The sequence below is a fragment of the Oncorhynchus masou genome, chromosome 1 (assembly GCF_036934945.1).
Source record: "Oncorhynchus masou masou isolate Uvic2021 chromosome 1, UVic_Omas_1.1, whole genome shotgun sequence".
In the NCBI taxonomy this organism is placed as follows: domain Eukaryota; kingdom Metazoa; phylum Chordata; class Actinopteri; order Salmoniformes; family Salmonidae; genus Oncorhynchus; species Oncorhynchus masou.
In genome coordinates, this window is record NC_088212.1 from 64,124,047 (window position 1) to 64,141,045 (window position 16,999).

General features: G+C 42.3%; 1 protein-coding gene and 1 long non-coding RNA gene across 2 annotated transcripts in view; both read left to right on the top strand.

Annotated features, from left to right (window-relative positions):
• fam189a1 (family with sequence similarity 189 member A1) overlaps positions 1-16,999 on the top strand; it is a 141,030-nt gene that overhangs the window by 109,605 nt on the left and 14,426 nt on the right. Inside the window, exons 4-6 of the mRNA XM_064977240.1 lie at positions 725-856; positions 5,958-6,065; positions 10,538-10,698. Coding sequence (XP_064833312.1) covers positions 725-856; positions 5,958-6,065; positions 10,538-10,698 — 401 coding nt within the window. The remainder of the gene's footprint in view (positions 1-724; positions 857-5,957; positions 6,066-10,537; positions 10,699-16,999) is intronic.
• LOC135557913 (uncharacterized) lies at positions 11,109-12,695 on the top strand. Its single transcript, XR_010458283.1, has 2 exons — positions 11,109-11,418; positions 11,854-12,695. It is a non-coding gene; the product is annotated as an uncharacterized LOC135557913 (long non-coding RNA).

Below are 16,999 nucleotides of genomic sequence, written 5' to 3' on the forward strand. Positions count from 1 at the left end.
CACTACTGCTGACTGAGTGATTAGCATACGAGACTAAATGCCTTTTCCCAGTTCCCTTTACTACTGTACACGGCTCCTTGGAGACCATATATACCCCGCTATGACTGAAATATTAATGGACTTCACTCCCCCATGCAATTAACTCATGATGGGTAGTTTCACGTCCCGCCTCCTTACAATCTGGGTCACATAGTTAGTAGTTGTAGCAGCACCTCAAGATCCTCCCCCTGTTAACTCTGCCTTACAACTCACTGTTATGTAATCCTCCTGCACTGTAGATTCCTCTGTCATGTTAAAGAACCCTTTTTGGTTCCAGGGAGAACGCTTTTTGGTTCCATGTAGAACCCTCTATGGAAATGGTACTACATGGAACCAAAAAGGGTTCTTCAAAGGGTTCTCCTATGGGGACAGCCCCAAAAAACTTTTAGGTTCTAGATAGAAAAAAAGGTGCTAAGAGTGTATTCTGGCAAGGAACGTATCAGAGCGGGCAGAGACAGAGGTGCAAGTCTGATCTCCATCATAGAGAAGCATTAAGATTCTGCTTTATGCAAATGGCGGAAGAGGAGACACAGCGCTAGGGTGTGTTGTAACATTATCAAGAGTGGGGAAAAAGTACAGTGAGTTCTCACTGATATCCAATAGCCCCTTTACTTACCCCTGTCCTTTCTCTCCCCCAGATAAAGTTTGACAGTGACGGTGTGTGTGTGTCCTTTCTCTCCCCCAGATAAAGTTTGACAGTGACGGTGTGTGTGTGTGCTGTGAACTGCAGCACCAGAGCTCCAGCTGCAACAACCTAGGAGAGACGCTCAAACTGAACCCACTGAGCGACTGCGACACCATACGCCAACACCTCAAGGTGGGTGAAAGTGTGAGAGTGTGTGTGTGTGCGTGTGCATGTGTGTGACTAGACAGGTATGTGTATGTTACATAATTTCTTCTTTTATGTGTACTCTATAGCCTTGTTCTAAGGAAAGGATTCCCATTATGTTATGTCGTCCATATAACTTGATCCTCAGAACTTCTTCAAGCTGAAATATTCTCCTACTCTGTACTGGTGTACCTCGGTGTAATGAATAACAAGTTGTGGGAGCTTAGCTGATACACAGACAATGTAAAACACAAGTGGAAACGTATAGGCTCAGATGGGTAGAACAGGAAACTGAGAATGGCAACCGCATTTGTCTTCTAATCCACACATAGCTCTTAGTCATATTAATTGCATGGTCTGTCAGCTTGGCTTTGCCAGTTCGCTCAGTTCATGATCTCTGGAGATGATATAAACTGAAAAGCCTTCTGTCGGCATGGTGATCTATATGCAGCTGCATCTTTATTGGATTACAGTGTTCCAATGCTTTCATTTCATGCCACTGATTGATTATAAGACATTGATAACTAAATAAAAGTCCCTTTAAAATGAAGCATGGGTATGAAAGAGGAAAGATCCAACCCTGTTAGTCATCATGATCATAGACCATTAAAAAGATGTCAGAATGGACCCTATAAAACTGTATTATGTGCTAAGGAAGTCAGATAGGGTGAGTTATGTCAGATGTCACATAAAGCAATGGCCATCATGGCTCTCCATTATCCTCTGTCTAGATATTAATATTAAGTAATACTGCTGCTGTCTGCCTCGAAACGTCCCTCCAATACACAGCATAGATTTATTTTAAATTGAACTTTACAAGTCAGTTACATGCATAGAATGTGTGTCACCACTTTGGCGTATCAATGTAGTTCACCGTTAACTACCCATTTCAAACCAGAACGTGTAAAAACCAAAATAGGTTAATGTCCCAATAGATATTGTAATACTTATACTCCAGAGGTATTGTGCTTCAAATCACGTTCCTCTTCCTGAATTTGAACCTGTCATTGCCTAAAGCCATGAGTAATGAGTGTGGAACGAGGATTCAGTTAATGTGTGGGTTCCTGAGTAAAGGCGGGGTGTGTAACCTTGGCAGTGGAGCTCCTGACCCCAGCCTGACCCCAGCCTGGCTCCAGGTACGCAGGCAGGGCTGTTGTGTTCAGGGAGGTTCAACTCTGTATGAACACCTTATTAACAGCTTCCTTCAAGGTATTATTACAGTTGGTATCCTGACATGATTTACCATGTCAATATGCAAATGCTAGTCGCCAGGGAAAACACACACAAGTAATATTTCTTCTCACATCTGGAAGGCAGATGTATATAACACAGCTACAACACAAATGTGCTGTCTGTGTTTTAGGATCGCCCAAAACCCATGAAAATGGAACAATAATATTTAGTTGTATTTTTTGTTTATAAAGATATGATTTACAGTGTGTTGCCATAGCCCAAATGTGTGTGTTCAGACATATATTTCCTGCATTGTGGCTGGTTTTCCGAATTTTCCTTGGTAGGAAAAGGCAGAGCTTTAATTACAAGATAAGTTGTGTACTGTGTTTTCACCTGTACATTTTTAATTGATTCTCAATCCAATAAAATACAGGAAATACGGGGGCGCAGTGGTCTAAGGCACTGCATCGACCCGGGTTCGTTCCCAGGCTGTATCACAACCAGCCGTGACCGGGAGTCCCATAGGGCGGCGCACAATTGGCCCAGCTTCGTCCGGGTTAGCGGAAGGTTTGGCCGGGAGGACTTTACTTGACTCATCGCGCTCTAGTGACTCCTTGTGGCGGGCCGGGCGCCTGCAGGCTGACCTCGGTCGTCAGTTGAATGGCATTTCCGCCGACACATTGGTGCGACTGGCTTCTGGGTTAAGCTGGCGGGTGTTAAGGGGTGCGGTTTGGCGGGTCATGTTTCAGAGGACGCATGACTCGACCTTCGCCTCTCCCAGGTCAGTTGGGGAGTTGCAGCGATTTTCTCTCACAAAATTGGAGAGAAAAAGGGGATAAAATACAAAACACACAATAATTATAATAATACAGGAAATGTACGTATGTAGCACTTAGAAACAATTACAAGTCATTATATTCAATATAGCCCATGACTCATGAAGGGTATTTTTTATTCTTTGCATTATGAATGTACGATTTAATGTAAATCTATAAGCTATGCACACTTATCTTTCTTCACAAAGCAACAGCATGATTTCGCACAGCAACAAAACAGCAATAACATTCTACCAGAAACTCCACAAAACATAACAATGTGGTTTTCAAAACTTGAATTCCAATCTATACTTTTTATTTCACATTCTGCTTTTGATGAGACTGGATAATGACATGTACAGTACATATTCAATGCCTAGATCTCAGTGTATTTTTCTCTCTCTCTTTGAAATGGTAAGTGAAGCTCAAGAATGATTCATTTGGCATCCTCTTCTCTCTATTCCTTTCCCCGGAGTGAGCCATTGAACTCACCATGGATGCCAGTTTGTTTGGTAGATTGGATGCACAAGGTGATGCAACACTGCAAAGAGAACTGAATAATGAAATAGGCTACGCTGAATGAGGACATGGTTCTCCTGTGACTCCCAGTATCTGGATTGGGTTTGTGTGACTAGCAAGGCATGGAACAGGAACGTATCCCAAAAAGATGAGGAGAAATCAGCTGTGTCAACACCTCAAACAAGATATAATGCAAAGGAAAATAAACAAAATGTCTCCTCTTTTGAAAAGAGTTACTATGCATGTTTATACTGAAGTACCAATGTCCATGTATTATTCACCTCTCTAAGTACACAGGAGCATCTCTGCCAAGCTAGCACTTTGTTCCCAAGTGTCAAATAAAGTGACTGAGTCAGAACTAATAACATGATCCTGTATGCGTGTTAGGGTTTGATCATATTAGGCCAGACAGGGAAGTGATAGAACATAGTTGAAGGCCAGAAGTGACAGATCTGCCTCTTGTTTGACTTAAAGGTCTGTCTACTCTGCTTGTCAAATCTCTCTCCAAAGCTACAATGACACTATGCCATACTGTGGTACTAGTATGTACAGTGAATATCACTAGGAAATAATACTGTGTTCCAAACAAACAGTGTTCATCCATAATAGCTCTCTATTGTCTGTTTGAAAATGTAAACATAGTATTTAGAATGAGAGTAAAATGCCATGGCAATTTGTGGTCCTCACTGTGGTTAGCTCAGGCTGTGCATTTCTCCCTATTCAGTATCCACATGATCAGAATGCCTGATCGCTATTGGAAAAAGCAATGTATGGGTGAGGACATTTACCGGCTTAGAATTTCACCTTGAAGTCTAGCCAAGTCACAAAGAAAAGCAACATGGAATGAAATCAAGAGCCTATTTTCAGGTTGCATGGGGTTCAATTTCACTAGTATGCATATTTATTCTTGCTGAGAATTCAATAAATCATCTTATGTCAGTGCATAACCTTGGAACACAGACACCTCTTCTGGGGGCTATTATCACCTTACCTAGAGACTAGGAAGAGAGATGGTTCCCTCTTGTTCCGTGCTCATTTACAATGGTGCTACTATTGTTAAGCTGCGTTGAAGTACTCCACATACCAACCGTATAGAAGATTGCTTTCGGGACAGGAGTTTTTCTTGACCATGCAACCTGAACAGGAAAACACTGGGCTTTAAGCTTGCAGTCCTATTATATCACACCTCAACAGTAGAAGGCACTGTTCATGGTCTTAGTTGGTTACCATGGTCCATGGTGGTGATGAGATGTCCTATTATATCACACCTCAACAGTAGAAGGCACTGTTCATGGTCTTGGTTGGTTACCATGGTCCATGGTGCTGATGAGATGCCCTATTATATCACACCTCAATAGTAGAAGGCACTGTTCATGGTCTTGGTTGGTTACCATGGTCCATGGTGCTGATGAGATGTCCTATTATATCACACCTCAACAGTAGAAGGCACTGTTCATGGTCTTGGTTGGTTACCATGGTCCATGGTGCTGATGAGATGTCCTATTATATCACACCTCAACAGTAGAAGGCACTGTTCATGGTCTTGGTTGGTTACCATGGTCCATGGTGCTGATGAGATGTCCTATTATATCACACCTCAACAGTAAAAGGCACTGTTCATGGTCTTGGTTGGTTACCATGGTCCATGGTGCTGAGGAGACATTCTAATTGACAGTATTTCTGTAAGGCCCCTCCTCATTCCTCTCCAGAGAGGCGGGCGTTAGCTTTAAGCTGCCTGCTCATCACACAATGTGTTTCTCAAAGGGACTGACTGAGAAAGGATCTGTTTCACAGACTCGGGACCTCACCTGCCACTCGGGACCTCACCTGCCAGGCTGTGTGAGTCTCGAGCTCTCTGGTCGCAAGAACACCAAGGTTATCAGAGATTTCACCTGTCATATCAATGGGAATCCATTGCTATAACCTCAACAATTTTCAACATCGGTTGCCTCCCAATGGTGAACACATGTCAAAATAAAAAGAGAGCTTGGGTAAATGTCAGACTCACACAATGTTTTTAATGACCAGTGTGGGTGTTTCATTTCTTCTAGACTGTTCCTGTGGTTGTAAGCAATGCTGCTGACTGGGGTTTCAAAGCAGCCCGTTTGGGCTACATTTAGCTAGTTGTCTGTAAACAGGCTTTTATGACATGAAGTGTCAGGGCCGGCAGGGATTCATATTACTTCATTCCCACATGGTTTACTGAGTGGGAGAGGATGGCGCTGCAGAAAATGCAGTGCTGAGCTATGAGGGTGACTTTGTTCCTGGTTGGATCATTCTCAGATTTAAGGGGCGATTTTCTGCTGTTATGATGTACTGTATCCTTCCTCTGCAGTTCTCCCCTGCTGTGCTGTGTCGCCTTGGTAATGACATCACCATTGTCTGTGTCACCTTCAGTCCCTCTCTCATTCATTTATTCCCTCTATATATGTATTTCCTCTCGTGTTCTCATGCTGTAATATTTGCTTACCTTTCCTCACTGTGCCTCAAATGTGACTCCCTCTCCCGCCCCCTTCCCTCTCTCCCTCCCCCTTCCCTCTCTCCCTCCACCTTCCCTCTCTCCCTCTGCCTGGGTCCTGTAGGAGCTCCTGTTTAGTGTGTGCGCCCTGAATGTCATCTCCACCATCGTCTGTGCCCTGGCCACTGCCATGTGCTGCATGCAGATGGTCTCCACTGATGTGCTACAGATCGTAAGTAGTGTGACAGAGAACACAATGGACACTTGGTCTCTGACTCTGTCTGACCTGGACTCAATGAGACTGATCTATAGCCTTATGGAGAGCAGCTCTGAACCATCATGAAAGGTAAACACACTTGGCCTTCTAATGCTGGCTTCATAATTCTCCTCCTCAGATGGCGGTAGTAGAATCAGTAGTATTGTAATTCCATACAGATTTTCAATAAATTGTCTTTAGTCTGACCAGATTTAAATATATATATATATATATATATATATATTTCACCTTTATTTAACCAGGTAGGCTAGTTGAGAACAAGTTGTCATTTACAACTGCGACCTGGTCAAGATAAAGCAAAGCAGTGCGACACAAACAACAACACCGAGTTACACATGGAATAAACAAACATACAGTCAATAACACAATAGAAAACGTCTATATACAGTGTGTGCAAATGAGGTAGGATAAGGGAGGTAAGGCAATAAATAGGCCATAGTGGCGAAATAATTACAATATAGCAATTAAACACTGGAGTGATAGATGTGCAGAAGATGAGTGTACAAGTAGAGATACTGGGGTGCAAAGGAGCAAAATAAAATAAATAACAGTATGGGGATGAGTTAGTTGGATGGGCTATTTACAGATGGGCTATGTACATGTGCAGTGATCTGTGAGCTGCTCAGACAGCTGGTGCTTAAAGTTAGTGAGGGAGATATGAGTCTCCAGCATCAGTGATTTTTGCAGTTCGTTCCAGTCATTGGCAGCAGAGAACTATTAGGAAAGGAGGCCACAAGAGGTGTTGGCTTTGGGGATAACCAGTGAAATATACCTGCTGGAGCGCGTGCTACAGGTGGGTGCTGCTACGGTGACCAGTGAGCTGAGATGAGGTGGGGCTTTACCAAGCAAAGACTTATAGATGACCTGGAGCCAGTGGGTTTGGCGACGAATATGTAGCGAGGGCCAGCCAACGAGAGCGTACAGGTCGCAGTGGTGGGTAGTATATGGGGCTTTGGTGACAAAACGGATGGCACTGTGATAGACAGTTGGAGGTTATTTTGTAAATGACATCGCCGAAGTCAAGGATCGGTAGAATAGTCAGTTTTACGAGGGTATGTTTGGCAGCATGAGTGAAGGAGGCTTTGATAATGCTTAGATAATGTCTACACACATCACAAAGAGCACCCATCCCAGAGCAATCCAGAACCTCCACTTCACGATAAAAACCACAGAGGATTTGAAGAAACCAATTAAAGGGGAAATAATGATTCTTCTCCCTCACTGTAGTTGGTAATATGTTCACCTTAAAAGGCATGCTGTCCTTAAAACGACCCTTAGCATTATAAGGGAAACAATGACTGTGTTCTAAACCTAGATGCTTTGCTGTCATCAGGGAAATCAATATGGCGGGGTGCTCCCGTTGCCCTTCAGAGCAATGCTCTCAGCCCATTTAGAATGACTTTCCCAGATGATTGGTGGGCCGTAGTGCCCTCATAGACACCATTAAAACATAGCGATACTAGCGATACCAGCGAAGTTTGCCTGCACCCCTTTAATATCTCTGGGCAATGTTTTACAGGGAAGAAATAAACTTGCGGGAGCATAAAGTTTTAACATTGTATACGAGAAGGCTTTGTATAGTTTATGAGCTGAGCTGTAAATTGTGTGGCCTCCTGGATGGGTATATGGCAGATAAGCCCTGGGTGGGAGATTGATAGAGCTGAATGAATTTAGTCAGCCACCAATTGTGCAAGTTCTCCCACTTAAAAATATGAGAGAGGCCTGTAATTTTCATCATCGGTACACTTTAACTATGACAGACAAAATGAAAGAAAAAAATCCAGAAAATCACATTGTAGGATTTTTAATGAATTTATTTGCAAATTATGGTGGAAAATAAGTATTTGGTCACCTACAAACAAGCAAGATTTCTGGCTCTCACAGACCTGTAACTTCTTCTTTAAGAGGCTCCTCTGTCCTCCAATCGTTACCTGTATTAATGGCACCTGTTTGAACTTGTTATCAGTATAAAAGACACCTGTCCACAACCTCAAATAGTCACACTCCAAACTCCACTATGGCCAAGACCAAAGAGCTGTCAAAGGACACCAGAAACAAAATTGTAGACCTGCACCAGGCTGGGAAGACTGAATCTGCAATAGGTAAGCAGCTTGGTTTGAAGAAATCAACTGTGGGAGCAATTATTAGAAAATGGAAGACATACAAGAACACTGATAATCTCCCTGGATCTGGGGCTCCACGCAAGATCTCACCCCGTGGGGTCAAAATGATCACAAGAACGGTGAGCAAAAATCCCAGAACCACACGGGGGGACCTAGTGAATGACCTGCAGAGAGCTGGGACCAAAGTAACGCCTACCATCAGTAACACACTACGCCGCCATGGACTCAAATCCTGCAGTGCCAGTACATGTCCAGGCCTGTCTGAAGTTTGCTAGAGAGCATTTGGATGATCCAGAAGAAGATTGGGAGAATGTCATATGGTCAGATGAAACCAAAATAGAACTTTTTGGTAAAAACTCAACTCGTCGTGTTTGGAGGACAAAGTATGCTGAGTTGCATCCAAAGAACACCATACCTACTGTGAAGCATGGGGGTGGAAACATCATGCTTTGGGGCTGTTTTTCTGCAAAGGGACCAGGACGTCTGATCCGTGTAAAGGAAAGAATGAATGGGGCCATGTATCGTGAGATTTTGAGTGAAAACCTCCTTCCATCAGCAAGGGCATTGAAGATGAAACGTGGCTGGGTCTTTCAGCATGACAATGATCCCAAACACACCGCCCGGGCAACGAAGGAGTGGCTTCGTAAGAAGCATTTCAAGGTCCTGGAGTGACCTAGCCAGTCTCCAGATCTCAACGCCATAGAAAATTTTTGGAGGGAGTTGCAAGTCCGTGTTGCCCACCAACAGCCCCAAAACATCACTGCTCTAGAGGAGATCTGCATGGAGGAATGTGCCAAAATACCAGCAACAGTGTGTGAAAACCTTGTGAAGACTTACAGAAAATGTTTGACCTCTGTCATTGCCAACAAAGGGTATATAACAAAGTATTGAGATAAACTTTTGTTATTGACCAAATACTTATTTTCCACCATAATTTGCAAATAAATTCATTAAAATCCCTTAATGTGATTTTCTGGATTTTTTTTCTAATTTTGTCTGTCATAGTTGAAGTGTACCTATGATGAAAATTACAGGCCTCTCATCTTTTTAAGTGGGAGAACTTGCACAATTGGTGGCTGACTAAATACTTTTTTGCCCCACTGTATATTAGTGAGACAGGAGTTTGGGGCTGGAGCCGGGGCAGATGCAGGGGCTGGGACTGCCTGGCGCTGATGCAGATGTAGGGGTTAGCAATGGGATTGGTGCAGGGGCTAGAGTGGAAGCTGCCAGTAGAGGATTAGTTTAATCTCAGAGCACAGAGTGGCAATGCATGACATCACTAGTGGTCCCAGCTACACAGTCACCGGACAGGCACAATGACCTACAGGACCTTAAGCTTAAGAGCAGGACAATATGTTTGATTTTGCACCTGGTTCAGTTTCTTCATCTTTTGTGACTAGAAGAAAATGCAAAAACAATACTTTTTGTAACCTAAAATGATACAGATCACAGTCATTTAGGTGGTAAGGGCAAGGTTTTACTTTTTAGTCAAAATTTCAATGAGAGCTTTTCATGTCTTTGTCCTTGACTGATAATGAATATATCTATGTAAACTTTCTTTGCTCTTCTTGTATGACACATGATTGATGGCAGACACAAAGCAACAGATGGGCACATTTCTCAAAGTCAGATTTGAACTTCAAAGTAGACAAGCTGAACTCCAGTGCGTCCTGAATGGGAACTTCTCAATGGCACGTCGCCGTCTGGTTGGGAGCAGGAGGAATGTGAAACATGCCACTGTTTTAAAAACACAGACCAGGAGAGATTAAACTGGCCTGTACAGCCGTAAGGTCACAGGAGGGTGAATGACAAAGGACCTGTCTCCTCCTATTCCCAGTACACTCACAGAGCCCCTCTCAATCTGGCTTCATTCCCATTTCACAAGGAAAGTTTTCAGCTCCCAGGAACAAAGCTGGCTGCCTCCTAAAGCCTGACTGACTCAATGCACAACGTTCTGGCCAGGCCAGGGCAGGCTTCCTTCACTTGACACGTATTGATCCAGCCAGCGTGTTTTCCTCCACTGCTCCATTGTGTCTGGCTTTATTAGCCCGGCCATTAACGACTTTGCCACCGATAATGACGCATGCTACTGCATAGTTCCTTTGTCCGAGTATCGAAAAAATAAACATCATTGTGTCAGATAACCTTTTTTCTAGATGCCTTTTTTTTACAGAATGTTGTTGAAATTAACACGTTCAATGGTCCGTGTATAAAGCTTTCAGAATGAGACAAATAGCCGGCGGTTTCCTGTCTCTGAAATAAAAGTTGGGTTTGTGTCTCTCTCTATCTGTCTGTCTGTTTCAGTTCATGCCACACAGAGCACGAGCCCTGAGCGCTGACTGCATGACCCCCCACGGCACCATCCTGCACCAGACCCTTGACTTTGACGAGTTCATCCCACCCATCCCTCCACCACCCTACTACCCCCCAGAGTACACCTGCACCCCGGTGATGGACGGACAGAGGTATCGCAACACAACACAACATCACAACAGAACAAACACAATATACCACAACACAAGACCTTGACCCCGGTGATGGGTAAACTGAGGCACTACAGCAAAGCAACAGTGATAGATGTACAGATGTACTGGCTGCAGCACAACACTCTGACCTCCTAACAATCTCCTAACAACCTGGCTGACCAACATAGCAACATGCCTGTTTGAATGAGTGGCTGTAGCATCTCCTTTGGCACCTGTCACACTGGGTTTGATATAGTCTTGCGTTGCCATGCCTCCAAAATCATGTTGTTGTCATGCCTGGTGAATTTTGTATTGCAAAGGCGATTTGAACAGTTCCACAAGATTTTGATTGGCTGTTACATTTCAACACCTGTAGGGGGGGCGGGGGGGTGTTATGTGTGCAACTGTTTTCCGTCCGGTTAGGACACCTTTGTAGAGAGTTGTTGCGTTTGCAAGTTTCAAGTGCACGTTTTCAAATGATTAAGTGAGGCTGACAGTCTGCGATTTATATTTGTTAAAATTGAAAGTGGATTATGCTGGTTAAGTGAAATGTCACAACACGTTCTAAACTGCTCTGTCGACAAACACACGTTTTACCTTGTCACCATTCGTCCATATTGCTGCTGGCGGTGCTTTGCTACCACCAAAAAATCTTGAAGATTGCCCATTATTATAAAAAATAAGGGCTCAAAAACAGAGGCAGTGGGAGAACCTATTCAAGTAAGTAAATATATTTTGAAATGTTAAACTATGTATTACACTTCTAGTAGGCCACTTTGTAGGCTAACTCAGCTTGTTAGCTAGCAGCTCAGTTAACTTTACACACTGTTTAGCTAAGTGAATTAAATGTCATTATCTAGATAACTTTCTATTAGCTAACTACAGTATCTTGATGTAATCATTGCAATTTAAAAACAGTCTCCAAATGCATTTGCTGATCACAGCCTAGGAAGAGATTGCAGCTCTAGCTGTCAGTGAAGGGAGAGTGTAGGCTACTGGACAGGGCAGGTAATGTTGTGGGAGGACATTATACAAATATTCTCCAGTCCCAAGAAAGAAAAACGGAGGACAGAGAGATAATAGCAACATAATGTTCAGTGTTGACTAATTTCAGTATAAGGAATTCTGTTTTGTTGTGATGTTTTCTGTCCTCAGTTATGGAAAATTGTGAAAGCCTGTGTTTGCAGATGAAGAGAGAGGTCCTAATGAATGTCCCAAGAGACTAATGGTGTGTTTCCGTACAGGATTTACCCCAGTGTTTTACCTAAAAGGCTCAGACTTTTTGTTTCCATCTATGTGGGCCGGCACCCGTGTCTGGGTCGTGGCTCCAGCAGACCTGCTCTCACTTGGGGCCAAAGCCAGGCCACTGGTACTTTTTAGCCCACATATACATAACAATGGCTAACTTTAACACCTTCTCACACAGTAACTGTGTATACCAGTGTATTTTTGTATATAACTTTTGCTAACATAGGTAGGCCTACCTATATGCCCTGGGTTATATGTGTAGCACATGTTGTATACAAAAACAGTTGAACATCACACACAATGTATAAACCTATTACAATTGGAGAAGGCTGGAGGTCTGATAGGTGTGCAAGGTTCTGTTTCAGCCCAGAAATAACACACCTGATTCAACTTATCAAACCTAATGAGTTGATAATCAAGTGTACTATTGCTGGGCTGAAACAGAAGTCTGCTCACCCAGTAGATCAGGGTTCAATGGAGCAAGGTTAGTCACTGCTGGTATCGAGTTTTTTGTTCACCTGAAATTGTTTTACTAATAATAGCCTACTTGTTACTACCACTCACTTTTCTATTGTTTAGACTAAGATGTCTAATCTTTACATAAGAGTTAGCTTACTTGTACATTTTGCAGTGATGAAGTGTTTAACTTGTTTTAACTGTTAAAATATTATTCAAAATGAACTAGTGTCGATGTTGATTAATCACAATCCTGCAATAAAGAAGAGAAGGGTCTCTGTGTCTTTAATGTCTCTGTGTTGTATTCTCAAATGAACATTTCCTTTTTGTCTAGTTGTAAGATCTCCACTCTTGTTTAATTGTCACTCTGTCTCAGTATATCAGCTATCTGAATCCATTTTTCAGTTTATCATATGGCATGCAGAGAATAGCAAAACTCTCACATGGTTTACATGTTGAGCTATATGTTCTCAATTTAAATCGATACTAGTAGACTATATGCAGTTGAAGTCGGAAGTTTACATACACCTTAGCCAAATACATTTAAACTCAGTTCACAATTCCTGACTTTTAATCCTAGTAAATATTCCCTGTCATTATTCTTTATTTTAAGAATGGGAACTGTCAGAATAACAGTAGAGTGATTTATTTCAGCTTTGATTTCTTTCATCACATTCCCAGTGGGTTAGAAGTTTGCATACACTCAATTAGTATTTGGTAGCATCGCCTTTATATTGTTTAACTTGGGTCAAATGTTTCAGGTAGCCTTCCACAAGCTTCCCACAATAAGTTGGATGAATTTTGCCCCAGTCCTCCTGACAGCTGGTGTAACTGAGTCAGGTTCGTACACCTCAGGTTTGTAAGCCTCACAAGCTTTTTCAGTTCTGCCCACACATTTTCTATAGGAGTGAGGTCAGGGCTTTGTGATGGCCACTCCAATACCTTGACTTAGTTGTCCTTAAGCCATTTTTCCACAACTTTGGAAGTATGCTTGTGGTCATTGTCCATTTGGAACACCCATTTTTGACCAAGCTTTAACTTCCCGACTGATGTCTTGAGATGCTGTTTCAATATATTTACGTAATTTTCCCTCGTGATGCCATCTATTTTGTGAAGTGCACCAGTCCCTCCTGCAGCAAAACACCCCCACAACATGATGCTGCCACCCCATTGCTTCGCGGTTGGGATGGTGTTGTTCGACTTGCAAGGCTCCTTTTTCCTCCAAACATAACGATGGTCATTATGGCCAAACAGTTGTATTTTTGTTTCATCAGACCAGAGGACATTTCTCCAAAAAGTACGATCTTTGTCCCCACGTGCAGTTGCAAACCGTAGTCTGGCTTTTTTTACGGCGGTTTTGGATCAGTGGCTTCTCCCTTGCTGAGCGGCCTTTCAGGTTGTGTAGATATAGGACTCGTTTTTACTGTGGATATAGATACTTTTGTACCTGTTTCCTCCAGCATCTTCACAAGGTCCATTGTTGTTGTTCTGGGATTGATTTGCACTTTTCTCACCAAAGTACGTTCATCTCTAGGAGACAGAACATGTCTCCTTCCTGAGCGTTATGACGGCTGCGTGGTCCCATGGTGTTTATACTTGGGTACTATTGTTTGTACAGATGAACATGGTACCTTCAGGCGTTTGGAAATTGATCCCAAGGATGAGCCAGACTTGTGGCGGTCTACCGTTTTTTATCTGAAGTCTTGGCTGATTTCCCCATGATGTCAAGCAAAGAGGCACAGCGTTTGAAGGTTGGCCTTGAAATACATCCACAGGTACACCTCCAATTGACTCAAATGATGTCATTTAGCCTATCAGAAACCTCTAAAGCCATGACATCATTTTCTGGAATTTTCCAGGCTGTTTAAAGGCACAGTCAACTTAGTGTATGTAAACGTCTGACCCACTGGAATTGTGATACAGTGAATTATAAGTGAAATAATCTTTCTGTAAACAATTGTTGAAAAAATGACTTGTCATGCACAAAGTAGATGTCCTAACCGACTTGCCAAAACAATAGTTTGTTAACAAGACATTTGTGGAGTGGTTGAAAAACGAGTTTTAATGACTCCAACCTAAATGTATGTAAACTTCCGACTTCAACTGTATGAGGCAATCCATATACCAGTGCTGCAGGCTGGTCTCATAGACTAGACGTAACATAGTAAACGTACATCCGGTACACTCAAATAGAGCCCCACAGTGAAGGTGTCATAATACCCATAAAACCTAGCGGTCAAACAGGGAAATAGTTTTTCCACCATTTGATTTTAGAAACAATTAAATTACGGGCTGTGTGTCGTGTAGGCTTATCCTAGCGTGACGTTTTTTGTTAACCATGTAAATCTCTCTCAGACAAGTTGGCCTTTATCAATATATTCAGCTCTGTTTACTCTCAGATTTGAACATGCTAATTAGCATCAAAGTAGACATCATAGAACACTACAAATCCCTGCAAGCTCGTGCACATCTTCTCTAGCTGACACCTTTGCTAATAGGTATTGTGTTAATTTAAAACTTACTTTAGACAGTTCACAAAATTATTAATTTAAAAACATTTAGCCAATTTATTCATGACTGAATTTAGCTAATTAGATAGTTAATCCAGATATTCTTACCTTTGCCTTTATTCAGCTGTCTCATCCAGATCATGCTATTTGTAGTTCTTTATGATAGCCACATTAGCAGCTAATTAGCATTTCATTTTTGGGGAGTAAATGCAGGCGAATATATTGATGAAAGTCAACTTGTCAGGGGCCTCCCGAGTGGCGCAGCGGTCTAAGGCAGTGCGAGAGGCATCACTACAGACCCTGGTTTGATCCCAGGATGTGTCGCAACTGGCCGCGACTTGGAGACCCATGAGGCGGCACACAATTGGCCCAGCATCGTCCAGGTTAGGAGAGGGTTTGGCTGTCCGGGATGTCCTTTTCCCATTGCGCTCTAGTGACTCCTGTGGCGGGCTGGGCACATGCACACTGACTTCAGTCACCAGTTGCACAGTGTTTCCTCTGACACATTGGTGCAACTGGCTTCCGGGTTAAGTGGGCAGTGTGTCAAGATGCAGTGTGACTTAGCAGGGTCGTGTTTCGGAGGACGCATGGCTCTCGACGTTCGTCTCTCCCGAGTCCGTACGGGAGTTGCAGCGATGGGACAAGTCTGTAACTACCAATTGGATAACATGAAATTGGGGAGAAAAAGGGAGAAAAAATATAATAAATACAAAATCACCTTGTCCTAGAGAGATTTACAGTTATCAAAACATCATGCCTGGGTAAGCCTACACGAAACACAGCCCTTATTTGAACTGTTTCTAAAATCTCCTATGGGAAAAATGAATGGTGGAAAAACAATTAAAGCAGGACAATTAGCGAAGAGGCAACTCAAATTAACTTTGATCACTTTTATTAGAATTTTTACATTGCTAAAAGTTACACTTATTTTTCATGCCACAAGAGGTACCGGATCTGTCCAAATAGGTTCCGGAAAGAGGAACGGAGAGGTGCCAGATCCTGTTCCAGCTCAAATTAAGCACTGACATTAATGCTTAACCTTAACCCGTAGCCTAGCTAACGTTAGCCACCGAACTAGAATTCATGACATATCATACGTTTTGCAAATTCATAACATATTGTACATTTTGCAAATTCGTAACATATTGTACATTTTGCAAATTTGTAACATATAATATGAATTGTAATTCATAATATATCATACGAAATGGGTGATGGAAATCCACAAATGAATACCATGCTAAACGTAACATATCATACTAAATGAAGCGTCACGGATTTACGTACAATATAATACAAAATGCTCAGACCAGGTTGAGTGCTGACAAAATTATAAAAATCCAACCCTTGTAATTTAGGTACAGTATGAAAGTTAGGCTATGAGAATTAGAGGTAACATATTTTAAGGTTCATTTTATTTTATTCATTTTAGCAATGTTGCTTGCAAAAAGGTAGCCGTTGTTCCCATAGTAGACAGACCAGGCGTATTCAACTCTTACCCTACGAGGTTTGGAGTCTGCTGGTTTTCTCTTCTACCTGATAACTAATTGCATCCACCTGGTGTCCCAGGTCTAAATTAGTCCCTGATTAAAGGGGAACAATAAAAGCAGTGGAATTGGCTTCGAGGTCCAGAGTTGAGATGGAGGGGGATAGACAGTACTATGGTTGCTTTATGTATCACTGACCCTGAATAAGTTAGATACTGGGCTAACCCTTTAGGTCAATAATATTCTTTTTTTAAATTAACATTTTGTTGCCTTTATAATCCTGAGAGAAATTGAACTAGTAGGTAACTGTAGCTAGTTATACCTAGGTAGCTTACAAGGTTAACTGACTTTTGTCAAAGTGAACCTCATTGTGACTAGCTACTTCTTTTCCTGGGGCTCATGCAAGTCTGCACACCCAAATATCACTCCAGAAACTTCAAAATAAGAAATATTGAAATGGCCAGCATTGTAGACCATTTTTCCTCTCTTGCTGCAGCTTTATCTCATCCCGAAACAGAGAAATGCTGTAAAAACCAGGGTGATGCAAAAGTTCTAAAATGTTTTGTCACCACCCAGTGCTTGTTTTATCTTTTTTTTTTT